Source organism: Protopterus annectens, chromosome 13.part0 (genome assembly GCF_019279795.1).
Source record: "Protopterus annectens isolate FY-2018-M chromosome 13.part0, PAN1.0, whole genome shotgun sequence".
Lineage (NCBI taxonomy): Eukaryota > Metazoa > Chordata > Ceratodontiformes > Protopteridae > Protopterus > Protopterus annectens.
In genome coordinates, this window is record NC_056747.1 from 742,451,912 (window position 1) to 742,478,047 (window position 26,136).

The 26,136-nt window shown below is 43.1% G+C and overlaps 1 protein-coding gene across 3 annotated transcripts in view; it reads right to left on the bottom strand.

Moving 5' to 3' along the window:
• Nucleotides 1-3,661: 3,661 nt before the first annotated feature.
• The window catches only part of PHF12 (PHD finger protein 12), a 1,235,756-nt gene continuing 1,213,281 nt past the window's right edge, over nt 3,662-26,136 (bottom strand). For all 3 annotated transcript variants that reach the window (XM_044054432.1, XM_044054433.1, XM_044054431.1), the window contains one exon: nt 3,662-4,913. In XM_044054432.1, the coding sequence (XP_043910367.1) occupies nt 4,558-4,913 (356 nt within the window). In that variant the 3' untranslated portion in view covers nt 3,662-4,557. The remainder of the gene's footprint in view (nt 4,914-26,136) is intronic.

Below are 26,136 nucleotides of genomic sequence, written 5' to 3' on the forward strand. Positions count from 1 at the left end.
GGATGGCGAGTGGAGTAGAGATGTCATTGTGAGTTTTTTCCGTAAGGAGGTGGCTTACCACTCCCTGCTTTGGGGGTGGGGGCACTCCATTGCTTAGATCTCTTAATACCCTGAGACTGTAGTCTGGGTGGTCTGTTTCCCCTGGGTCTGGAATGAGATGGCCTGGTGGGGGCTGGAAAGGACCAGTGTTTGGAAGAGCAATGCCTACTGTATTCAGGAGGTTGCACTTGTAAGAATTCTTTAACAGTCTGCATAGACTTAGCTTTTTCTTCCATCTTTTTAAGACCTCTTTTGCTTTGGTGCCAAACTGTCCTTTTTCAAAGGAGCGTCTAGTAACTTTGATTTGACATGGTCTGGCAAGGCCTGCTCCTTGAGCCAAGCATGTGTTCTCAGTACAGAACCAGTGAGTGCTGCCCGGCAAGATGCTTCAAGGGCGTCAAAGGCACACTGCAAAGTATGCTTGCTGACTTGGCTTGCAGAGTGCATAAGGTCCTGCAATTCTTTATTTTCTGCACAGTCTGTAAAGGTTGCCACTTTTTGTTTAAAAAGTTCTATAATATGTTGCTGGCACTTCAGCATGTGAAATTGACAATTCAATGTCCTAATAGCAAGAGTTGCAGAGGTATATACCTTTCTTACCCCATCTGTGCAAAGCTCTGGAATTCCTGACCGAAGGGGTGGGCTTCTTGGCTGTAGTTACTTTGATACCTTTAGACCCCTGGGAAATGATCTCTGGGTCAGCAGTAGGATTCTTGAAAAGAAATTTGTGAGTGTCAGGTACTCTGTCGTACCTGTCTGGTTTTCTAGGGGCAGGAGGTAAAGTATCAGGAGTAAGACTGGATTCCATAAAAACATCAACTTCCAGGACAGGGGGGTATTGCTAAAAGCGTGTGCTGTGGCAAATCTAGGAGGTCTGGGAGTCTCTTTTTGGACTGAGGATAGTCTTGGCATTCCCAGTTGAAATGCTCTCTTAAAGTATGTAAGGTTTCATCAAAAGAAAAATCCTCTGGAGGGGAGGCAGAGGGAATGGATTCCTCTGTATCTGAATCCTCATAAGCAGATAAGGGCATGTCTTCATAATCAGATACCTCAGAGTCATTGGACTCCTTGTCTGTTGAAGCTGCAGGGGACTGGTCTCTTCCTCTTAGCAGGGGAAGGCCGACTTCCCCTAATCAGCGCAATAAGGTCTTCAGCCATTCTAAGCATTTGTCGTTGTGGCATGGGATTAGGTGCATGCGCTTTGTTCGGTTTTCTAGGCGTAGTGTGTACTCTTGGCCTAAGAAACTCTGTAGTTTTATATAAAAAAAAAGTTGCCGGTTTGAGTCGAACATTGGTTAAGCGAAGAACTGCCTCAGAAGCCGGTGTCTGCACAGTGGCTCTGCTCCCATCCAAGGTAGAGAAATCCACAGGTTCCATAGTCGAAGAGTCTCACGGCACACCGGACCCCGAATGGGTCTTGGTAGAGGCCTGCGAATCCACTGAAGTGGACATCAGGGGCTGCGAAAGCGCCTGAGTACCGGCAAACTGGCGACTAGCTTAACAAAAGCGTTGTTGGCAGTTTTAGACCTATGCGGGCTCTGTCTTTATCCTTACTTTTTTTCAATATGGGTAGTCGGGTGGCTTACCAAAGCCATTTCGCAGTATGGAGATCGAGAGGCAAAAGAATTTAGTGACAATGAGAGCCCGACGACTAATGGTTCAGGTGTTGAACAAGGCACAAAACCAACAGCAAGTTGGGTCATGGTCTGGGCCTAAACAAGTGACGCAGTAAGAATGAAAATCTGTGAGGTATTTGCTTTCTACAGGCAAGATAATTGTTAACTTTTTCTGACATTGGTCAGAGCAAGAAAAAAGTATCCCCAATGGGGTACTTGGCTTTAGAAGACCTTGAAAATGAAAATTTAGGTAGCGGCCTACCAGCACTTGAGAACTGCTTCTGCTTCGGGCTCCTCGGCAAGAAAGACTGATGTAATGGTGTCGGCTGCCTGTTTTTACAGCCCTGATGTCCGATGCAGAAATACTAAGTCTCTGGTATTCGGGCAGACAGAGCTACCTACAGGCAGAAAACCCAAGTGTGATGACTGCAACAGTGAAACACGAAGAACATTTTCCACTTCCTTCATTTTAAAGAGGCACAAGATCTACAAAAGGGATCAGACTTACCTTAATGCTTAAGCCTTTAGGTGCAACTTCCCCCCATTTCGGACACCATCTATCATTAAACTTGTGCAAAAATACAAAGCACAAGAGGTCTTGCAAACATTGTGGACTATTTACACTTACCACTTGGGTTCTTGACTACAGACAACTTAAGTCTTTCATCAAAATGATCATCAAAATGCTGTTAAAGACTAAGTAAAACTTGCTAACTAACCAAAGCACAGGAGAACCACAGTAAAAAAAGTAAAACTTTATTAAATGCTTTTGTCCTTTCACAGCTAAGGACTTCATCAGAATAATTAATCACACCACTAAGTAGAGAGATTAAATAAGCAAAAAACAATTGCAGGATCAAAAGTTCCACCAATAAAAATACATCACCCATCAATTACCATCCATTAACAATATAAATAAATAATTCTCACAAAAGACAGTTTAACCTTTCAAATTATTAAATAGAAGAAAATGTTTATATCATTACAGCATCTCATCTCAGCTTCAAAATGCAATTGACAGATACGGTTTCATTCAAGCTAGGCAGCAATGTTGCTTCTAACAGTAGCTTCAATAGCATATTGAAGCTAAGAGTTGCAAGGCTATAATGACAAACTTTTTTCTTATATTTAATAATTTGAGTGGGTAAATGCACTTTTGATTGTGAGATTTATTTATTTATATTGTTAAAATATGTTAATTGATAGGTGGTGTATTTTTACTGGTGGAATGTTTGAGCATGTGATTGTTTTTGGCTCATTTAATCTCTTTGCTTAGTGTGATTACTTATTCTGAAGTCCTTGGCTGTAAAAGGACAGAAGTGCTTAAAGTTTTACTATTACTTGGTTAGTTAGTGGATTTTACTTGGTTTTTAATTAGCTTTTCCAATCAATCTGTGGTTGCTTCTGTGTTTTGGTGTTACACACTTCCCAACAAACCACAAGTGAGAAGACAGTTGTTCCTCCAGTTGTGGACGAATAACACTATCATCCACATAAAGAGAAATGGCAGTGCTAATAAGCCTGAGGGCTGCTACAACTAATATCAGACAATGTTCTTGGGTGAATTTGCTATAGCAAACAAACACCTACAAACTGGAAATGCAGCTCCTCAATCTGAAACCTGAAAAACCTCTGGTGGTGTTACACAACTGGAACAAGCCAGTAACCATTGTTCTTATTCATACTGACCACCATTTTCCGATGCTGTCTCCTAGGTGCACTCTTTTGGATGACATGTTAAACCAAGTTCCCATCTGCCAGACTTACAGTAGCTTAGGTGAAGTCTGAAGATCCTATGACAAATTCTGAAAACAGGCAGAGGAATTTTCTGTGCTGTTGTCAAATTTCCCCAGTCTTAAATAATCCATGTCTTCACTGAAAACAGGCCAAGTGTCTAATGTGACCAATACAATCAACTAAAGTGTCAATAAATAAATTAAAAAATAAATTAAAGAAAGCACAGACCAGAATTACTGCAGGGACTTATTAAACAGTTGACAAACAAATGCTTTGGCAGTTGCTTAAAAAATCTTTACTGTATTTACAGTCTTTTAACAGACAGAAAACAATCTGAAGTAACTTTATGTACAGAATACAAGAAAGTGTAAAATCTAAAACAATACAGTTACTATTTACATGGGAACTACTTTGCCTGGGGTGGGAAGGGAGCCTTTAACAAAAACAAAGACTCTGAACAAGAGTACGACAAACAGATTTGCTACAATACGACAACTGGAGCCAACGTTATACCACATGTAGCACTGTACATTTTTTTAAAAAGGAACCGTCAAAATATTATCTGAGGTTTATTTACAAAAAGTTTAACTTTTTTTCCTTACTGAAACAAAACAGGCATGTAGTCGGAGAAAAAAAATGAGGAAAGTGGTTCCTCAATGGAAACCAATTATGAGAAACACACTGGGGACATTTATCCATAGTTGTTAAAACAATGATCTAAACAGCCTTGTTTAAGAAAAGAGCATCTTCTTTAAATATAAAATTGTCACTGGCACAAAATATAAAAGTTTTTTTTGTTTCAATTATTTCACAGCTGTACTGAAAACGGTCTCGGTCTGAATGAAAACTTTCATTATGAGTTTTGAAGAGAATCAAAAAATCCCTTTACTTTTTTGTTAGAGACTCTTCCTCATTGCAAAGTTCTACAGTCACACTTTTTATTTAAATCTTTTTTTATTTAATTAAAAAAATGAAATGTATGGTAGAAATATATGTGCAAATGCCCTTCAAACTTGAGCCAAGAGAAAGAGCTTTAATAAAAGTTTCTTCATTTCATGCAAATGTGAAAAAATGTCTGCTTCAGAAAGAGAATCTGTTATGTACATTTGGTGTTGCAAAGTCCTAATTACCAGATATTCATATTTTTAAATATTGGTTAAGTTTTTCATGGGACAGAATTAGACCGCAACACGGGCACCTGATGTTGCTTCAATAAAACATTTTCTTCCAAGTCCGTGGCTTGTGCTAAGGCAGTAACCTCTTTGGGCAGTTTGGCTGCAAACTCTGTAATGCTGAAGACGAACTGGAGGCAACCCACTTTGATGTAGCTTCCATGGTGCAACAAAGCAGTCCCTTCCCATCCTGCCCCACTGCCACCTATTAGGCTTGAGCTGCTTGCTTTGCAATTGCAGGGTTTCTGGGGATGTCTCTGAGCCTGAGAGTTCATCACTGCTTCTGTTGCTTCTTCTTTCTCCTCTTCTTCCTGATTGGCCTCTTCCTTCTTTTTACTCTTACCATGCCCTGTAAATTGCAGAATACAAACATGAGAATGACCAACAGAAAAAAAGAAGGGGGGAGGGGGACTTGCCACTATTTGCTTTGCCCCACCCCATACATCATTTCGTGCAATGTCAGCAACAAACATTCCACACACTCACTATGCATTTTTCCCCATTTATCAGAAATATACTGCCTTTACTCCCAAAAATATCAACACCTATCCAATGGATTCTTGCAGCCAAAACGGTTACCAAAGGCTACCTCCACACATTTTACAACCTAACATATATGATTTTGCATTGGAAAAACACCTTTTCCTTGCATCCACGTCGTTACCATAGGCTGTGTGCACTTTTTACAACCAAATTACATGAGCTTACAACTTAAAAAGCAAGTACTCAGCAAATCTGCCACTCACACTCTCTACTCAACAAAATATGAATCTGTTACTTAGTCTTCTTGAAATCAACGTCATTTGTTACTTAGCCATTAGCTATATAAAACAGGCACAGCGGCAACATTCCTTGCATAGAATTAATGACAAAGTCATGTCTCGTGGCAACAGCAGCTACTCTTCAAGCATTAAAGTCACTTAATCAGGGCATTATAATTTACACAACTCAATTAAAATATAATGCACAAAAATGTGCCAAAAGCATCAGGGCTTTCTTGCTTGAACAAAAGTGGTAATAGCCTGAAATAAACAAACAAACAAACAAAAAAAGTGTGTGTACACTATGCATACATCTCCACACCCTCGCAATACTAAAAAAAAAAAAAACATCACCAAAGAAAGGGGGTGCAGGGAGGGGACAGCTACCGAAACAGTAACCTACTTGAACATCAACTGTTATTGATAGCATACTTACACAGCGATACTATGTTCAACATTAGATCACCATTGAAGAAACCTAAGCTACTTGAGTAGATTACCATACTTTAGGACGACTCCAGTTTCTAATGCTTTGTAAAAGCATGTTCAGAGGAACAAACAGATGCCTCAAAAATATTTCGAGTCCACCCCTTTCCAGAAAGCCATCTCAAAAATGTCCTTTTCTCTTACCTTCATAGGAGGGAAACACATGATCAGTGTTCCTGAAAGACAGTTTTATCTAGATGTACCTGAGTTGTCTGTAAACAGAGTATGAAGAATTACTTCTCCCTTGTTTTGGAGTTCTGGAAAAAAGACAGGGAGATTAACAGACTGGCTCAATGTAAAGCCTAAAACCACTTTAGAGATAAAAGAAGAATTTGCTTTCTAAGAAATACTGTTTTTGTGAAAATTTAGGTAGAGCTGACTTCATCATAAGAGCTTTTGACTCAGATACTCTTACAGTAAAAAGAGCAACGAGTGAAACTGTCTTCAATGTCAAGACCATTACATTCAGCCTGATGAACTGATTCAAACGGGAGAGAGTAAGCTTCTCAAGCACAACATTTAGATCTCAAGGAAAAGCCATCTGTCTTCTAGGCAGACTGAAACATAAAATCACTTTCAAAAGATTGCCTGATTTTGGAACAGGAAGAAAGGGGGGTATGAAGGAAAAATAAGGAGAAATGGCTGACAGATAAGTAAAATCAACGTAGCAAACAAAGAACGACTCAGAAAGGATAAAACAAGTAAAAAGTTTATGAAGTGCTTTTCGTCAGGTTCGCTGACCCAACTTCCTCAGATAACAAAAAAGTAATGAATACAAAGGTTAAATACACTCAAAGTATCATGTGATGTATCATTTGCATAATAAATTACTTCAATGTCAACTCATAACATTTAATTTCATTCACTAAACTACCTTGCCTTTAAAATAATATACTAAACTAATAAAATGTATTAAATAGTTTACTAAAAGTACAAATAAATATTCTCTACTTTAATATGTAGTAGTATCGGAGGAAGTTGGGTCAGCGAACCTGACGAAAAGCGCTTCATAAACTTTTCACTTGTTTTATCCTTTCAGAGTCATTCTTTGGTTACTATGTTGAGATTTTTAGCAGTTTTTCAGTATTTGTCATTTCCACATTTGACAGATAAGCAAGAAAGATCAGTGGACAATAACTCACACAAGTAATCAAGAACTAGACATAACTGGGCCTTAAAATGGCCTCCTTCAGTACCTGTTCCATGTCCACAAAAAAAGTGCCAAAAAGGTATAAAAACTTATATATGCAGTCAATTCAAGAGTATTCAGGCTGCAGTGTATCAAACAATCCCTGCCTTGTGTGAGTAAATCCAGTTTTAAGGGAAGGACTGCATTAATTGCCCTTGAGCAAAATCACAAGAAGGGATAACCACTGCTGCCTGAGCCAAAAGGGGTTCTTCTCTCTACTATCATCTATGAGGAGTTCTTCTGGATTTTTATAACAACCCTAGAAATCAGGGGAAAGGTATACAGGTACATTCTTGTCAATGGGAATGAGAAAGCATCTGTCCTCCAGGCCAGTTTGCAAGGAATCCTGGAGCAATATTGAACTGTATGATTCAATCTCAGTGCCTTCTTCCAGAGCCTTAGATCAGAGACTATGACTCCCTCCTTACCCATAATTCCCTTATTTTGCCTAAAATATCTCGGCTCTTGTTTGCCACCTGCTCCATCTAGACATGTTATCAGAGAGCTCTCATTTTTGTCACGATAAATGAAAGTTTTCTGCACAAGTCTTTCTCAACTCCTCCCTCTAGACATAGTGTAGTGTGATTGTAGCACAGAATAGTATTAGGTTAAGTCTAGGTAGATTGTAGCTAGTGTTCAGCTTTTTTTGTACGCTACAGTGTGATTTTTCTAGATACTTCCAGACTTTCTTAATAACTTAGGCTAATAAATTTGTTTGTGTGTTCTGCAGTAATAATTTAATAAGGCATTTCTTCTTTTAGAAGTGGTTTAGATTAAGTATATAATTATACACACACACACACACACATATATATATATATATATATATATATATATATATATATATATATATGAGAGAGAGGAATAGGCATTGATCTATGTAGACTTATGCACAACTTATTCAAATAGTGTTGATATATTTTTCTAATAGCAGACAAAACAATCAGGATTTAAAAGTTTTCAGCCTGTAGACACCAGATCCCGTATCAAGACCCCCATTCCTTGTGTGTGTTTATTAAGTGCTGCTCATCTTTAGGCAAGTTCTGATATTTGCACTGCCTTTGGTTCTATAGCTACATAAGGCAGGAGGGAAAAAACAAAGGTTTGTTTCCACCATAGACAAGGGCTTCTACATCCACTATGTTTTTCAAAAAAAGACCTCTGTCTGCTTTCTCTCAATGCCGAGAAGAGGAAAGAGAAATAAAGGACAGGACAAGTCTAAAGAAAAAGAGAGAGAAATCTTAAGAACTGAAGATAAGAAATAAGAAAAGAGGCTTGACAAGCCAAGAATAAAGGTCACTTGATCCGTCCAGTTTATGGGGTCAGATACTGAAATCTTTGAGACAGTAGAAGCCACCTGCAAGTCGGGTCACAGCCCCCTCTCCTAGAGCTACTTTGTACTCAAACTTGTGAGTCCTCCTCTTCATTCATGATCCTCCGAGATAAACCATCTTCAAGATCCTCACTGATATCTTCATTGTTGTGGTCAAGACGATCCATCAGAAATCTCATGGAAATGGATGTTGACTGAATGAGGAGGATATTTTTGATGAAATGGACCCAACTGGGAGTCCTCCCAATACTGTCCCGAGGGGAGGTCTAGGCACAGGTCTATCGAACCTGTCACACTTCACTTTAGTACCAGTCACAGTACTTGGATCTGGTTACCACAGGTCTTAACCCTTCCTGTGCACCTCGACTGGATCAGATAGTCCAAGGTACTTAGGCTTTGAATGCATCTCTTACACTCTCGACTCTGATGTTATCATACAGGGAGTCCAGGAGCCAAACTGTCGCTGTTGGAGCACCAGGAGTGGAGTTGACCTGAAGTTGTCAGAGCTGATCTCCACTGGACCAGGAAAGTTTCCAGAGTCAGTTGACAGAAGTGCTTCCTGTGCACCGACTGCATTGTCTGGTTTTGAGGCTGTGGAAAGGGCCTTGGCTGGTCCAAGAAGGCAGGTGTGCACAGAGTTTAGATCCATACAGAAACACACTGGAACCTGCTTCTAATTCAGATCGATGGGGACAGTCAGAATCCATAGGCTTCGAGACAGTTTGACTCTCAAGCTTCCATTATGATCTGTTTTCACCAGAAAGAATAGTTGTGTAAAATCTTACCATAATGATAGATGTCCTTCTCTGTTGCAGTATTTTTTAACATGGGGAGATGTCTGCAGCAGGTGACCCAATGACGGCCAGTATACAAAAGTCTTTAACTACTGTAAGATGTGCGGTACATCATACACAGGCTGCTGTCATATGTCAGCCATAAAAGTGATGTATGCACGTATCTGTCTCAGAATTGCATGCCCCAAAAGTAAGACAGCCTAAGGAAGGTAGGGTATGATCATCCAAGGAAAGAACCAAACCCTCAGGGGGAAGATCTGAGGAAACCTCTTCTCTAACTTTTGTGTGGAGATGCACATGCATGGTGGTGTACGGATTGAAACCCCCAAGGGGGGGGGGGGGCTTAAGGGCCATAAGGGCCTTGAAAAGACCTTGGATGAATTGTTCCCCAGTCACTATGGGGTTCCTTTGCAGGGGACAGATGTTTTGTTTTTTGCTTCTTCTTTTGATCCAGGTCTGCCCTATGTAGTGTCAGAGGATCGGACGTAGGACTACACTGAATATCTGAGTGAATTTCCTCCTGCACCAGGATCTGAGGTATCTCTAAGATCGAAGGCGGCCTCAAAATGGGGTTCGGTCTGTGATCCAAAACCAAAAAAGTACAGTTTTGTACCTACCATAAATGTAGATGTCCGATAGGTATGCATCTGCAGTCATAACATATGGGTTGTCCTGCCTCAGGCAGCCCTCGGTCGGCCCGATTCCAAAGTCTGGGTCTGGCCTCGGCTGATGTCGCACTTCACCCGACGTCATAGCTCCAGGGGTATAAAGGCATCAGCCGACGCCATTTTCCTCAGTGTTTCTTGCCCCAGATGCCAGGTGCCCTCTAAGAAGGCTAAATTTGGATATTTGCTGTAAATTCCAAACAGTAGCAAACAAAATATATATATATATATATATATATATATATATATATATATATATATATATATATATATATATATATATATATATATATATACACATATATACATACAAACAAATACACCATAATATTTTCCCCCAGCTAGCTGAAAGAGGGGTAAGCACCCTAGGAATACCACAGAGGGGAAGGAGGGTGGGTAATCCTGACTGCAGATGCATACCTATCGGACATCTACATTTATGGTAGGTACAAAACTGTACTATGTTATTCAAGGATGCATCTGCAGTCATAACATATGGGTAGAATACCATAGCCAAACTGGGGGAGGAGGCACTAAGATAAAGATGGTGTAGTTGAGATCCCTTGTAAAACTGCAGTTGCAAAGCCTGCTCGGGATCTGGAGTATAAAAGAAGATTGTAATGCTTGGCAAATGTATGCACGGAGCTCCAAGTAGCAGCTTCTAAAATGTCTTTGGTAGCCACTCCTCGTAGAAAAGCTGTAGTGGTGGCTGTAGCCCTTGTGGAGTGAGGCCTGATATTTTCAGGAGTTGTCTTTCCATGAAAAGAGTAACAGAATCTAATGCAATTTCCTATCCATTTTGAAATTGTCTGTTTGGAAATTGCTTTTCCTTGCACTCCTGTTGCATATGCTACCAGAAGCTGGTCAGTTTTTCTGCTGGTCTTAGTTCTGTCCAGGTAGTAGCGCAGTTGTCTATGTACATCTAAGGTGTGTAGTAGCTTTTCCCCCCTGTTCTGTGGGTTAGGGAAGAACGTAGGTAAATGAATAGCTTGGTTCAAGGATACCCTGGATACCACCTTTGGCATGAAAGTAAGATTGGTTCTCAGAGACACTCTATCCTGGTGAAAGATAAGGAAAGGCTGTACTGCCATTAATGCCTGTAACTCTGATACCCTTCTTGCTGAAGTGATTGCTAGAAGGAAGGCAGTTTTCCAAGATAAGAACTGTAAGTCTGCTGATGCAGCTGGTTCAAAAGGGGGGAGTGTTAATTTTTCCAGCACAAAATTGAGATCCCATGCAGGCAGAGGTGGTTTCCTTAGAGGTTTTACATTTTTGATCCCTCTTAGAAATTGTCTGAGGAGGGGTTGAGAGAAGATAGGAGGATCCATGTTGTACTCTGCTGAAATTGCTGAAGCATGAATCTTAATGGAAGAATAGGACAGGCCATTGTGGAACAGTTCTGCTAAGTATTCTAGGATGTGTGCTAGGTTTGCAAGCGTGACATCTGTTCCCTTTGATGCACTCCAAATGAGGAATCTCTTCCATTTGGCTGAGTATGTTTTCCTTGTGGAGGGTCTGCGAGCCTCCAGGATAATGTCCTTGACTCTCTGAGATAAAGCAGGCTGGTTTTGTTTTATGCAATTTTCCAGGCAGTTAGCTGCAGTGTTTTCAAGTTTGGATGCAGGGTCTTGTAGTTATTCTGTGTTAGAAGTAAAGGCCATAGAGGTAGAGGCCATGGGTTCGCCCGAGACATGCTTCTCAGTAGTGGATACCAATGTTGCCTTAGCCAGTCTGGAGCTATCAGAATTACCTTTGGCTGTTCCTCCCTGATCTTCAGTAGAACTTTGTACATCAATGGGAGAGGTGGGAAGGCATAAACTGTCAGGGCCTTCCAGCTGAAAGATAGGGAGTCCACCCTCCAAGCTTGTGGGTGGCATTCTCTTGAGCAGAATTTCTTCAGTTGGTGGTTGAGTGGGGAGGCGAACAGGTCTATTTCTGGCATTCCCAATTTCTTTGTTATGGTTTTGAAGATATCTGGATGTAGCATCCATTCGTGAGCATCCGTGGTAGCTCTGCTTAATTTGTCTGCTAGTGAATTCTCTTTTCCTGGTACGAATCTGGCCTGCAGTTGAATGTTGAGATTCAGGCCTAGGTTCCACAGCTCCATTGCCATCCGGCATAAAGGGTAGGAGTGCGTGCCTCCCTGTTTGTTGATGTACCACATGACTGTGGTATTGTCCGTCCTTATCAGCAGGTGTCCTTGCTGAAGGAAAGATTTGAATGCCTCTATTGCATGCTTCACTGCCAGCATCTCCTTTAGATTTATGTGTAGATTCAGCTGGTCTTGGGACCATAGGCCTTGGATACACTTGTTTTCCATGTGCGCGTCCCAGCCTAGGTCTGAGGTGTCCGTGGTGATGGTCTGCCCTGGTTGTGGTTTGTGGAAAGGCAGCCCTCTGTTGGTCTTGCAGGCCTGAGCCCACCACAGGAATTCCTTTTTCAGGCATGGAATGATTGGTATCATGGTTTCTAGACTGTGTCTGTGTTGAGACCATACATTTCTTAGGTACCATTGTAATTTCCTCATATGCAGTCTGGCATGTGGTATCAAGATTATGCAGGATGCCATGTAACCCAGGGCCTGCAGGACTTTCCTTGCAGTAAGCTGAGTTTGTCTTGTCAATGCTGTGAAGTAGACTGGAAGTTGTTTTTGTTTTTCTTCTGTGAGAAAAGCCATCTGAGTTATTGTGTCCAGTTCTGCCCCCAAAAATGTTATCCTTTGAGATGGCACTAGTCTTGACTTCTGTATGTTGACTGTGTATCCCAAAGCTTGTAGCAGTTGTATGACATAGGCCAAATCCTTTATTATTTTTGTCTTGTTGTCCGCTTGTATTAGGCAGTCGTCCAGGTATGGGTAGATTTGAATTCCCTGAAGCCTGCAATGTGCAATTACTGATGCCAGGCATTTCGTGAATACTCTGGGCGCAGTAGGTAAGCCAAAGGGCAATGCTGAGAATTGATAATGCTCTGATCCTGCAAGAAATCTGAGGTGTCTTCTGCAATCTGGTCGTATAGGGACGTGCAGGTATGCCTCCTTGAGATCTAGAGTCACCAGCCAAGACTCCTTGCCCAACATGGGAAGAAGTTGCTGTAGGGTCAGCATTTTGAATTTTGGTACAATGAGATATGTGTTCAGTGCGGACAAGTCGAGAACAGGTCTCCATTGAGTTTCTTTTCTTGGTACAAGGAATAGTCTGGAGTAAAATCCTTGGCCTTGTTCCATAGATGGTACCTTTTCTATTGCTCTCATCCTTAGTAAGTTGATGACCTGTTTTAGAGCCTCTGACTTCTGGCTTGGTGGAAGGTTTGGCATTCCTCTCTTTTTTGGTAAAGTGTGGAAGTGAAACCTGTAGCCTTTGTCTATTGTTTGCAAAGTCCATTTGTCTCCTGTAATGCAATGTCAGTTTTTTGAAAATAAAGCTAACTTTCCGCCCAAGGGTGCTTCCAGTTGCTCCCTGGTAGGCGGAATCAGAGCCAAGTCATTGCGTCTGTCCTGTGGAAGTGGTTGCAGTCGCAGCTGTGGAGGCACTCCTCTGGTTGTCAGGTTTCCACTGACGGCCCCTGTAGGCACCCCTTGATTGACCTCTGCCTCTTGGGCGTCTATTTCTGCCTCTCTGTGCTCTGGTGGTGTCTGGAAAGGACCAATTATTTGAAGGCCAATTTCTGCTGAACCTCGGAGGTTGGACCTGCAGAAAATCCTTGACTGTTTGCACAGATTTTGCCTTTTCTTCCACTTTCTTTAGTACCTCCTGTGCAGTGGAGCCAAATAAACTTTGTTTCTCCATAGGGGCATCTAGGAATTTAGATTTAACATGGTCTGGCAAGGATTGCTCTTTTAGCCAGGCATGCCTTCGAATCACTGCTCCAGTCATAGCTGATCTAAATGAAGCCTCCAGTGCATCATAGCCACATTTTAAAAAATGATTACTGACCTGCTGAGAATTGTGTACCATCTCCTGAAGGGACTTACGGTCTAAAGGTTCAGGAGAGGAAAGCTTTTTATTTAGCTGATCTAACAAAAATTCCTGGTACTGTATCATGTGAAATTGACAGTTTAAAGCCCTGGCAGAAAGAGTAGCAGATGTATAAACTTTTTTACCCCATCTCTCTAATGCTCTTGATTCTCTTTCAGAGGGTAGGGTTTTTTTGGCAGAGGCAGCTGCAACACCCTTGGGGCCCTGAGAAATGGTTTCTGGGTCTGCAGCGTGGGCCTTGTACAAGTGGAAATGAGAATCCGGGACCCTGTAATATCTGTCAGGTTTGGAATGGGCCGGGGGAAGAGAATCAGGGGCTGAACAGGCATCATTGTATGCATCATCAACAACTGATAGTACAGGTGGTATGGCTAGAAGCCTATGCTGTGGTAAGTGTAAAAAGGTCCTTAGCCTTTTCCTAGAATCAGAAAAATCCTGACCCTGCCATTGGAAATGTTCCCTCATTGAATGTAGAGTTTCCCCAAATGAAAATTCTTCTGGGGGGGGAGGCAGAAGGAATGGAGTCTTCTGCATCCGAATCCTCATAAGGTGAGTATGGGCCTTCCTGATGGTCTGATCCATCTGATCCATCCGAGGAATAGTCAAAGGAAAGAGGTTCAGGGGGTTCAGTCCTAGGCCTTTTTTCAGGAGGGGGTTGTGAGGCCCTGTCTGGGTGAGGTTGGGATCCCCTGATCAAAGAAATAAGGTCCTCAGCGAGGTTGAGAATTTGAGAACTTGAGGAAGGTCTGTGAGGTGGAGCTTTTGTAGGTAAGGCCTTGGAAAGTTTAGCTGCTTTAGCCCTGGAGAAGGCCTTAATGGACATAGAAGCAGGGGGTCTAGCTGCCCCATGTGCAGGAGTAGAAATGTCCAACGGAATGGTGTCGGACAATTCTAGTGTGCCTGCTTCTTCAGTAGGAATTTCTGTAGCCGACTCCGCCGGGGCCTCTGAGGCCTCAGTCGTCGGAGGCATGCTTGCGGCCGGAGGAAGAACCGAGGACTCTGTTTCAGCCGAAACCGAGACACTCGCGGTAGGCCTAACCGTGGTTTCAGCCGAAACCGCGGGCCGCGAGTGTCGGTCCTTTTCCTTGCGTTTTTTAGCTAAATGAGTAGTCAGAGTCTCCGACGGCATTTTATATGCAAAAGCGAGACCAAAAACTCTTCTGCGAACTCCGACCGACAAGCTGATACGTCGTGGTCTGGGCCTAAGCAAGGAAGGCAGTAAGAGTGGAAATCCTTATGAGGTATTTGTTTCCCACAAGTTAAACAATTATTTACTTTTTCTGACATCGGCTGAGGCAAGAAAGAGTCCCCAATGGGGTACTTAGCTTTTTAGAAGTCTTCGGTAGCTGAAATCTCTGGATCTGACCGACCGGCACTTGCGAACAGCTTCTGCTTCGGGCACCGCGCGGCAAGAAAGACTGGGGAAAATGGCGTCGGCTGATGCCTTTATACCCCAGGAGCTATGACGTCGGGTGAAGTGCGACATCAGCCGAGGCCAGACCCAGACTTTGGAATCGGGCTGACCGAGGGCTGCCTGAGGCAGAACAACCCATATGTTATGACTGCAGATGCATCCTTGAAGGACATCCAGCCATATCTTAGGGCTCTCATCCGCCTTGTGAGAGATGTGTGTATGAACAGGTGCAGCAGCAGCTTCAAGCCTTGGCTTTTTGGCCTTCTGCTTAGCGACAGACTCAACCTCAGGACCCACGGATCCCTCCATCGTGCTTTTCACTAATAACTTTAAGTGCTGGCTTTCCAAGTAAAAGGAAAGCCTACTTCTAAGGGTCTTGGGTACAAAGGCCTAGTAAATGGGTCAGAATTTGTGATTGTGGGTAGGCCCTAGGCAGAACAGACACTGAAGATGGCTATCCTTAATGTGGAATTTGTCTTCCACACTGGCATTTGCCTTTTTTGGGTGACATGAACCCTACCACTAAACAGTACTAAAATAAACAAAATTTCCCCAATGGGGCACTTGTTTGAGAACTCGCAGAAAACAGGTAACAGCTCTGCGAGCAGACAGATGTTCAAAGGTGGCGTGCAGACTGGCAGCAGAGAATTTTTGAGGTAGATGTGTGTGTACATCATTTTTATGGACGACGCATGACAGCAGCCTGTGTGTGACATACCACGCATCCTACAACAGTTTAAGACCTTTGTATACTGGCCGATGGGTCACCTGCTGCTGAGATCTCCCCCATGTTAAGAATACTTTAACAAATGAACAGAAGGACTTCCCCAGAAACAAATTCCAAGGAAACGGACATGCAAATGGAAACATATAGACTCTTCTGAGTCAGTCACTGAGGACAGAGATTTGGATGTAGAAGGATCCCCCAGATCTCTTCTGGAAGACATCACATTTGGGAACATCCTGGAAATGATGGTGTGTGTGTGTGTGGGTGTGTGTGTGTGTGGGGGGGGGAGGATATTGGTCCACAGAAACTCCTCTTCTGGATGAGTTAGTGTTCCTCAAAGCTTTTGGGTCTGGTTAATCTGTACCCTAAGTGGTTCCCCCTCCAGACGCACTTGTAGATCTTATGGTACAGAGGGAATGGAAGTACCCTGATATTACAGGGCCAATTCTTACAAATTCTGACAGACTTCAAGTAGCCCAAAAGATAGGAAGCACCAAAGAACCTCCAAGAAGATGCCATGGTGGTAGCAGCAGCCACTAAGAATTAACTTTGAGGAGAGTTCTTCTGTCCATCCCCCTAACAAAGTCAAGGGTTTTGGACATATTAGGGAAATGGACTTGCACTTCAGCAACTTTTGCTCTCAGGTGCAGAATTACCTTGCTCACTTAACACATTTCCTGAGTCTTGATCAAGGAGATATCCAAATCTCTTTCTGGTAAACTTGCCCTTGGGTGCCCACTGTGTTTTGGACATCCAAATATCTGCCTTACAATCTACATCTAATGTAGCCATGCAATTGCTATCCAGCGCAGCAGATGGCACAACAGCAGCAGCTGGTACAGGCATTATCATGCTTTGCCATTCCTGGACACGATTATGAGATTTAACAGAAAGCTTCAAGGCGCCCTTTAATAATGTCCCTTTCGATGGTTCCACACTTTTTGGGCCCAAGGTTAGAACCTGTCTGTCATAGGAATTCATTTCTCCATTCCAAAAAAAGATCCTATTACAGGAATCAAAGGGGAGGTAAGAAAATGTGGTTAAGGAAATCACAGGGTTTCACCATGACAATTCTTAGGACAGACCCACCCCCAAGGCATAAGTGGTCCGCAGAATCTAGGTTTCTGTAGTCCCTTCACTGACAAACACTATCCGCATCCTGAGGGGTTACCTGGCTACTGCACTCTAACACCCCTCTCCCACTGGCCCCCTTCCAAATTGTCATCTGCAAACTTCTGGTGCTCAGACAGATCTCCAGTAAGACCCTACCTGCTTCAGGTCTTTTTTTCCAAGTTAGCACATTTAATAAGTTATTTATATTCCACAGGAGTTGTTAAAAATTTTTCTCTATGGTTAGAAAAGTACAGTTTTGTACCTACCATAAATGTAGATGTTCGAGTGCTAATACAGCTGCAGTCATAACAGATGGGTTCTCCTGCCGTCAGGTGGGTCCTCGGTCGGCCGAATTCCAAAGTCTAGGTCCGGCGTTGGTTGTCGTTGCTTCTTCCCTGGCGTCAGTGTGACAGGGGTATAAAAGAACCAGCCGACGCCATTTTCTTCAGTTTTTCTTGCCCCAGATGTCAGGTGCCTCCAGAAGGAAGGCAATACATAAAATTATGTAGTAATGCAATGCAATATAATAAAAAAACAGTAGTTGCAAGCAAATACACCATAAAAGGATACCCCTAGAGGGGAAGGAGGGAGGGAAACCTGGACTGCAGCTGTATTAGCACTCGAACATCTACATTTATGGTAGGTACAAAACTGTACTATGTTCATCGCGCATACAGCTGCAGTCATAAAGATGGGTAGAATCCCAAAGCTAAGAAAGGGGTGGTAGGCACTAGGTGGAACTAGGAGGAGCCAAAATGCCCTGCAAGACTGCAGTGGCAAAGCCTGCTCTAGATTTGGAGTATAATAGTAGGTTGTAGTGCTTGGAGAAGGTATGCACAGAACTCGAAGTGGCTGCTTCCAAAATATTCTTGGTAGGAACTCCTTGGAGGAAGGTTGCAGAGGTGGCTGTGGCCCTGGTGGAATGAGTTCTAATGCCTGTAGGTACAGTTTTGCCATGAAAGGAATAGCAAAAGCGTATGCAGTGGGCTATCCATTTTGAGATTGCCTGTTTGGAAATTGGCTTTCCTTGAGCTTCTACCGCATAGGCCACAAAGAGCTGTTCTGATTTTCTGAAAGGTTTTGTTCTGTCCAAATAATAACGCAGTTGTCTGTGGATGTCCAAGGAATGTAGTAATCTCTCCCCTTTGTTTTGAGGATTAGGATAAAAAGTAGGTAAATGTATGGCCTGATTTAAAGCTACCCTGGATACCACTTTAGGCATAAAGGACGGGTTGGTTCGTAAGGAAACTCTGTCCTGATGGAAGATGATAAAAGGCTGGACAGCCATGAGAGCCTGTAGTTCTGAAACTCTACGAGCTGAAGTGATAGCGAGAAGGAAAGCTGTTTTCCAGCGTTCTGGCCCTTTTTCTCATTCCAGACACAAAAACGTTTCCATTTTGCGGAGTAAGCTTTTCTAGTGGATGGCCTTCTGGCCTCCAAAATGACATCCTGCACCTCCTTGGAGAGCAGGGCCTGTTGTGACGCTAAGGAATCTTCCATGCGGCTAGATTGAGTGTTTTTAGCTGACTGTGAAGAGTTTTGAAGCTGTGCTGAGTCAGAAGAAGAGGCATTAGAGGCAGGGTCCATGGTGGGGAATGCGTCAGGCTCCTCAGGAGTGGGTACCAGTGTTGCCTTGGCCAGTCCGGAGCAATGAGGATCATCTTTGGTCTGTCTGCTCTGGTCTTCAATAGGACTTTGGGTAGCAGAGGAAGAGGCGGGAAGGCATAAACTGTCATTGATGTTCAACTGAAAGAGAGAGCGTCCACTCTCCAGGCCTTTGGATGGAAGATCCTTGAGCAGAATTTTGTCAATTAATGATTTTTGGGGGAGGCAAAGAGATCTATGTCTGGCCTTCGCCATTCTTGGATTATTTCTGTAAAAACATTTGGATGCAACTTCCATTCGTGTGGATCTGTCATATTCCTGCTTAGGTTGTCTGCCAGCGTGTTTTCCTTGCCTGGCAAGTACTGTGCTTGTAGTTCCATTTGTAAGTCCATGGCCATGTTCCAAAGTGACATGGTCAGTCTGCATAGGGGATAAGAATGTGTTCCTCTCTGCTTGTTTATGTACCACATAACTGTGGTGTTGTCCGTTCTTGTCAATAGTTGACCTGGTTGTAGAAGGTCCTTGAAAGTTATAATAGCATTTATTACTGCTAGCATTTCTTTTTGATTGATGTGAAGGTGCTTTTCTTTTTGGGACCATTTGCCCTGAATGCACCGGTCTGTCATGTGCGCCCCCCAGGTGTAGTCCGAGGCGTCTGTTGTGATGACTTGATTTGCTTGAGGCTTGCTGAATGGAAGACCTGTGTTTGTTTGACATGCTTGAGCCCACCACAGAAATTCCTTTTGCAGATATGGAATTAGTGGTATTATTGTTTCCAAACTGTGGCTGTGTTGAGACCATATGTTTTTTAGGTACCATTGTAGTTTTCTCATATGCAGCTTTGCACATGGGATTAGTAAGATGCAAGATGCCATGAATCCCAGAGCCTGCAGGATTTTCCTTGCAGTCAGCCTGGTGCGATTTGCCAGTGTTCTGAAATATTGAATTAGTTGCCCCTGTTTCTCTGGCGTGAGGTAGGCCATCTGGGTGTTTGTGTCCAAATTGGCACCCAGGAAAATTATCTTCCGAGAGGGTATTAGCCTTGATTTCTCTTTGTTGACTATGTATCCCAGAGAGTTTAATAACATTATTACATAAGCCAGATGTTTCAAAAGAATGTGCTTGCTGTCCGCTTGGATCAGGCAGTCGTCCAAATAAGGGTATATTTGTATCTCTTGAAGTCTGCAGTAGGCAATTACTGATGCCAGGCATTTCGTGAATACTCTGAGCGCAGCAGATAAGCCAAAGGGCAATGCAGAGAATTGATAATGAGTTGAACCTGCAAGAAATCTGAGGTATCTTCTGCAATTTTGTCTGATAGGGACATGCAGGTATGCCTCCTTGAGGTCCAATGTTACCAGCCAAGACTCCTTGCCCAGCATGGGAAGAAGTTGCTGTAGAGTGAGCATCTTGAATTTTGGTGCGAGCAGGAATGTGTTTAGGATGGAAAGATCCAAAATAGGTCTCCAATCTTTTCCCTTCCTTGGCACCAGAAATAGCCTGGAATAAAAACCTTGACCTTGTTCGTGTGTAGGTACCTCTTGAATAGCTTTCATGTTTATAAGATCTGAAATTTGCTTTTGTGCCTCTGCCCTTTGATTGTGTGGCAGGTTTGGCATGCCTCTCATTTTTGGAAGGGTATGAAAATGGAATTTGTAGCCTCTGTTTATAATGTCCAGGATCCATTTGTCCTTTGTAACAACATACCAATTTTTTGAGAATAGTGCCAGCTTTCCCCCTAAGGGGGCTGCCATTTGAGACCTGGTTGGCATGCAAAGGGGAAAGTCATTGGGTTTGCTTTCTGAAAGATAGCGAGTTGTCCTCACCACCTCTTTGTGTAGGAGCTTGCCATTGTCTGCCTCTGTACGATCCTTGTGATTGTCCTCTGCTCCTCGGGCGCCTGTATCTGCCTCTTTGGGGTCTGTCTGTGGCAGGAAAGGACCAGTTTTTGGAAGGCCAATTTCTACTAAAACGTGGGGGTTGAACCTGCAGAAATTCTTTCACAGTTTGCATAGATTTAGCCTTTTCCTCCATTTTCCGTAATACTTCCTCAGCATTTGCCCCAAATAGTACATCCTTTTGAAGAGGGGCGTCTAGTAATTTAGCTTTGACATGATCAGGCAAGGCTTGTTCCTTGAGCCAGGCATGCCTACGTATAACTGAGCCTGTAACAGCAGCTCTACATGAGGCCTCTAGAGCATCAAAACCACATTGTAAGGTATGTTTACCCACTTGTTCTGCACTATGCATCAAATCCTGCAACTCCTTCAAATCTGGTTGTTCAGGTTGTGACATTTTACTTTTCAATTGAGAACAGAAACTGTTGGTATTTTAGCATATGAAACTGACAGATTAAGGCCCTCATGGTTAAGGTAGCCGAGGTATATACCTTTTTTCCCACTTTTCTAAGGATCTGGAATCTCTCTCGGAAGGCAATGGATTTTTGGCAATGGAGGCCTTAACTCCCTTGGGCCCCTGTGAGATGGTTTCTAGGTCAGCAGCATGGCTTTTGTATAGAAATTGGTGTGAGTCAGGAACCCTGTAGTACCGGTCAGGCTTAAGTGGAGCTGGAGGTAGAGTGTCCGGGTTAAGGCAGGCCTCCGAGTAAACATTATCTAGGATGTCCAAGACAGGAGGTATAGCCAGAGGCCTGTGCTGGGGTAACAAAAGAAATTCCCTGAGCCTTTTCTTGGAATCTGAATAATCCAGGCCTTCCCAATGGAAGTGTTCCCTTAAGGTATGCAAAGTTTCCCCAAATGAGTAATCCTCAGGGGGGGATACAGAAGGAATAGACTCCTCTGCATCAGAGTCTTCAAAGGGGGAATAAGACTTTTCCTGATCATCAGAGTGTTCTGAAATAATGGAGCCCTGATCAGAGGAGGGGGAATCTTCCTCCACTCTGGGCCTTTTGTCCGGAGGTGGCTGAGAACCTCTGATTAGAGTAATTAAATTCTCAGCCATTTTAAGCATCTGTTTCTTAGGCATGGGGCCTGGAGATGGGCCCTGTGTAGCTGTTCTCTTAGGGTGCAAGGTTGCTTTAGACTTGGTGAAAGCCTTGATGGAGAAAGAAGAGGAAGGTCTGAAGACACCTTGAGTGGAGGTGGACCTGTCCACATTCTGTGTTTCAACGCCAAGAGTGGCTTCGGTATCTGTAGTCGGGGTGTGGGCCGAGGAGCCTGCAACCTCGGGTACAGGAGACACTGCCAAAGATGTGTCGTCGGTAATCAGAGACTGCGTAGGTGCCTCGCTGAGAACCGGACCACGTGTAGTCTGCTTTGGCGTGGTGTCGGTAGAGGCCACGGACCTCAAGTGTCGGTCCTTGTCTTTGCGTTTTTTAGACAAAACCAGAGTCGGAGTATCCGACGACATGGTACAGTTAAATGCTTTTCCAAAAAAATGCTGGGCGAACTCCGCCCGACGCTTAATAGTGCGCTTGTTGAATGTAGCACAAAAGCGACAGACCGAGATGTTGTGGTCTGGGCCTAAACAAGGTATACAGAGGGAATGGAAATCCTTATGCGGTATTTGCTTCCCACAAGAAATACAATTATTAACTTTGTCTGACATCGGTCTGAGGCAAGAAAAGTTTCTCCAACGGGGCTTAGCTTTTAAGAAGACTTCGGTTTCCAAATTTTTTGTAATCTCAGGAGCTGGCCGACCGGCACTTGCGAACTGCTTCTGCTTCGGGCACCGCACGGCAAGAAAGACTGAAGAAAATGGCGTTGGCTGGTTCTTTTATACCCCTGTCGCACTGACGTCAGGGAAGAAGCGACGACAACCGACGCCGGACCTAGACTTTGGAATTCGGCCGACCGAGGACCCGCCTGACGGCAGGAGAACCCATCTGTTATGACTGCAGCTGTATGCACGATGAACATCAGTCAGCAAACTCGATCTAGGGTATTTTAGGTAGAAGGAGGGAATTATGGATAAGAGAGGAGTAAACAGTCTTGTATCCAAAGCTCTGGAAGAGGGCATCAAGGTCAGATCTGTTCAGATCACACAACCCCAAATGTTGAACCAGATGAAAATGGGACAACACAGATCTATTGTTATGGTAGCTACATAATGTTTGTTTTTGAAAGAAGGCAAACAGATGTAATTGAGCTGAATCAATTGATGGAAGACCCCCGAGTACAGTTTCCATTCATTAAGGTCTGTCCTGGTCCTGCTAAGTCAGTCTGAAAATACTTTTGCGGATGACGCCTGAAGAGTCAAAGTGATCTGAGTTGCCATCACATCATGTCTGCAAAGAGAAGTATGATATGGTACCACATCACCATTGTGCTGTCTGCAAAAACTTGCACAGGTATTAGAGACCAGAGGTGATTTAGGTCGAAAAGCATTTATCACTGCCAACTCTCTGACACTGATGTGTTTTTTTCTGTCCTGCTGATCACACACCTTGCACTTCCACTGCTTTCAAAACCATTCCACATGTCAGGTCTGAAATATCTGCAGTGATAGACTGAACAGGAGGCAGGAAGTAGAATGACAGACTTGGATTCAGTAAGAACTGGTCTACCAACCAAACAGCTTCCTTACTTACAGCCCTGAGAAGATAAAAGGATGCAGATGAGTCCAGACTGACCTGAGGTACCAGTGAATTGTTCTCATGTCACGTCTGGCCAAAGGAATCATAAGGATCATGGAAGCCATTTATCCCAATATCCTGAGCCAATCGTTGACTGTTACCAGAGTTTGACTGGGAAAACTCGTGAACAGTATTACATACATCTCTACTTTTTCTAGAGGAAGAAAAGTTCTTCTCATGGCAGAATCTAGTTGACATTCCAGGAAAAGTATTTTGTGAGAGGGGATGAGAGAAAATTTCTGCAAGTTTACTTCAAAACCCATAGTGAGTAGGAGATTTTGAACACTTGCCAAGGACTCAGCAACTGGAAAAATAGCCTGCAAATTTAAAACAATTGTCCACATGCGGAAGAATATGAATGTCTTGAAGTCTGCATTAAGCAACTGAGGGAAGCAAACTCTTTGTAAATAATCATGGAGATGGTACAAGAGATAAGACTGAGCCTGATGCACAAAATTGTAACATCTGAAATGTTTGCCAATGGGAATCTGAAAGCAAGAATCCTTTAAGTCTAGATTAACCATGAAAGCTAGTGAAGGAACAAGTGGTATCAGGGTCTGAAGAGGTGACATCTTGGACTTTGGAACCCTAACAAAAAGACTGAGAAAGAAGAGGTCTAGCACAAGCTTCCAAATCCCCTTTTCTTTGCTGCCTGAATAATCCTTGAATAAAACTCTTCGCCCATCTGGCAGGTAGGCACAGGTTCTACGACCCCATGAGATAACATCTGTTCCAGAACCGAAGGAAACAGGGAAATTTAGTTTACTGGGCAAAGAGGGATCCTCTGGAAAGAAGGGAGGGACTCCCATTGTCAAGAGTACCTCTCCTTAACGACTTTCAGAACTCATTTGTCTGTAATAATTTGGTGCCACAAGGGAATGTGTAGACACACAGAGAAGGAATGAGAGAGATTACTGGCGAGGGGTGGGGTGACGGAGCCTTAACAGTCAAATAGTTATTTTAACTTTTTGGACTATCCTCGATTTTGACAGACTTTCACTTTTATTTTGGCAGACTCCTTGTCATTACCTTTTACAGTCCTGTTTGCTGGCACCTTGCTGCTTAAACTGCTTTTTGAAAAAGGGAGCAGAGGTGGAAGGAAATTTTCATTTGCCTTAAAAAGTATGGAAGGTTAAAGATTTGGGTCACTTCTTGACTTAAATCTCCCCTACATCAAACCTCTTAAGAACCTCAGCTGTGGAAAGGCCAAACAGTTCTTTGTCTAGGGGAGAGGTTAAATCTGACTTACTTCCAAAATACTTTGAGAACCTAACCAGGCACATGCTGTCATAAGTGACCAAAAAGCAGTAGAGTTAGAGACAGTATCAGTAGCATCAAAAGAACATTAAGAAATGTTTAATTACAATTTTCACCTCAGATTAAGGGGCGGGGTTACCAGTTAACCTTTTCATGTTCTCATACGACAGAAATAAAAATGTTAACACAAGAGCTTGTTACTTTAAATCTTTGAATGTTGAAGTGGCAGAACAAACTTTCTTCCCAAATTTGTCCTTGTCAGATGGGATGGGATTAGCATTACTACCCTGTATAGCATAAGCAGTTTTAGGTAAGGAAATCACTGCAGAGTCTGCTTTATGGTTAGAATCAAGTTACTGGTGAGTCTGAAGTATGTTGTACAACCTATGTCTTCAAAGGGGCAGGAGGCTGACTTTCAGGTAAACTACAAGCTGCTAAGAAAACATTCTGTAAACTAGATACAACATGAAGGACAGCTGCTGGTTGAAGAATACATAAAATAAATACTTCTGCTGGGAAAAAGGAAAGTACAGTTGTGTACACTTACCATAAATGTAGATGTTCGAGTGTATTCACTGTTGCAGTCATTACATTTGGGTTATCTGCTTACAGGTAGCATCAGTCGGCCTGATTAACAAAGTCTTGGGTCCTGCGTCGGTTGTTGTCCCTTCTTCCACGACATCAGGTCGTCAGGGGTATAAAACATGCAGCTAACGCCATTGCATCAGTTTTTTCTTGCCCCAGATGTTAGGTGCCCCACTAATGGGAAGCAATTAAATATAAAAGTACAAAGATATACCTTCAACAAATAAGCAAATACACCAAAAAGGCTTTTAAGCATAGTAAAGGAAAGCAGAGGCATAGTCAAAAGAAGTTAGGGGGCTGGAGGGAGGGTAACCAGGACTGCAACAGTGAGTACACTCGAACATCTACATTTATGGTAAGTGTACACAACTGTGCTATGTTCTTCGTGTTTCACTGCTGCAATAATTACATTTGGGTAGATTCCCAAAGCTATGGTTGGGAGGAGGAATTTAGATAGCATTAGGGCCAGCTATAAGGCCCTGCAAGAATGCAGTGGCAAAGCCAGCTCTGGATTTAGAGAAAATTGCAAATGATAATGCTTGGTGAAAGTATGTACAGAACTCCAGGTAGCTGCTTCTAGGATGTCCCTGGCAGGGACGCCTCTGAGAAAGGTAACAGCTTCTAGGATTGTCGCTGGTAGGGATGCCTCTGAGAAAGGTTGTAGAGGTAGATGCAGCCCTGGTGGAGTGAGGTTTGATCCCCTGGGGGGGGGTTGGGGGTGGGGTAGGTTTTCCATGGTGCTTACAGCAGAAATGAATGCAATGGCTTATCCATTTAGAAATGGTTTGCTTTGAAATAGCCTTCCCCTCTGCCCCTACAGAAAATGCCACCAGTAGTTGTTCAGATTTCCTTTGAGGTTTAGTCCTGTCCAAGTAGAATCTAAGTTGTTTGTGTACATCTAAGGAATGCAGTATCTGTTCCCCCTTTATTCTGTGGATTGGGAAAGAAGGTTGGCAAATGAATGGACTGATTAAGAGCCATACTGGATACCACCTTGGGCATGAAGGATGGATTGGTTCTGAGGGACACCCTGTCCGCATAAAAGATGATGAAAGGCTCCACTGCCATAAGTGCC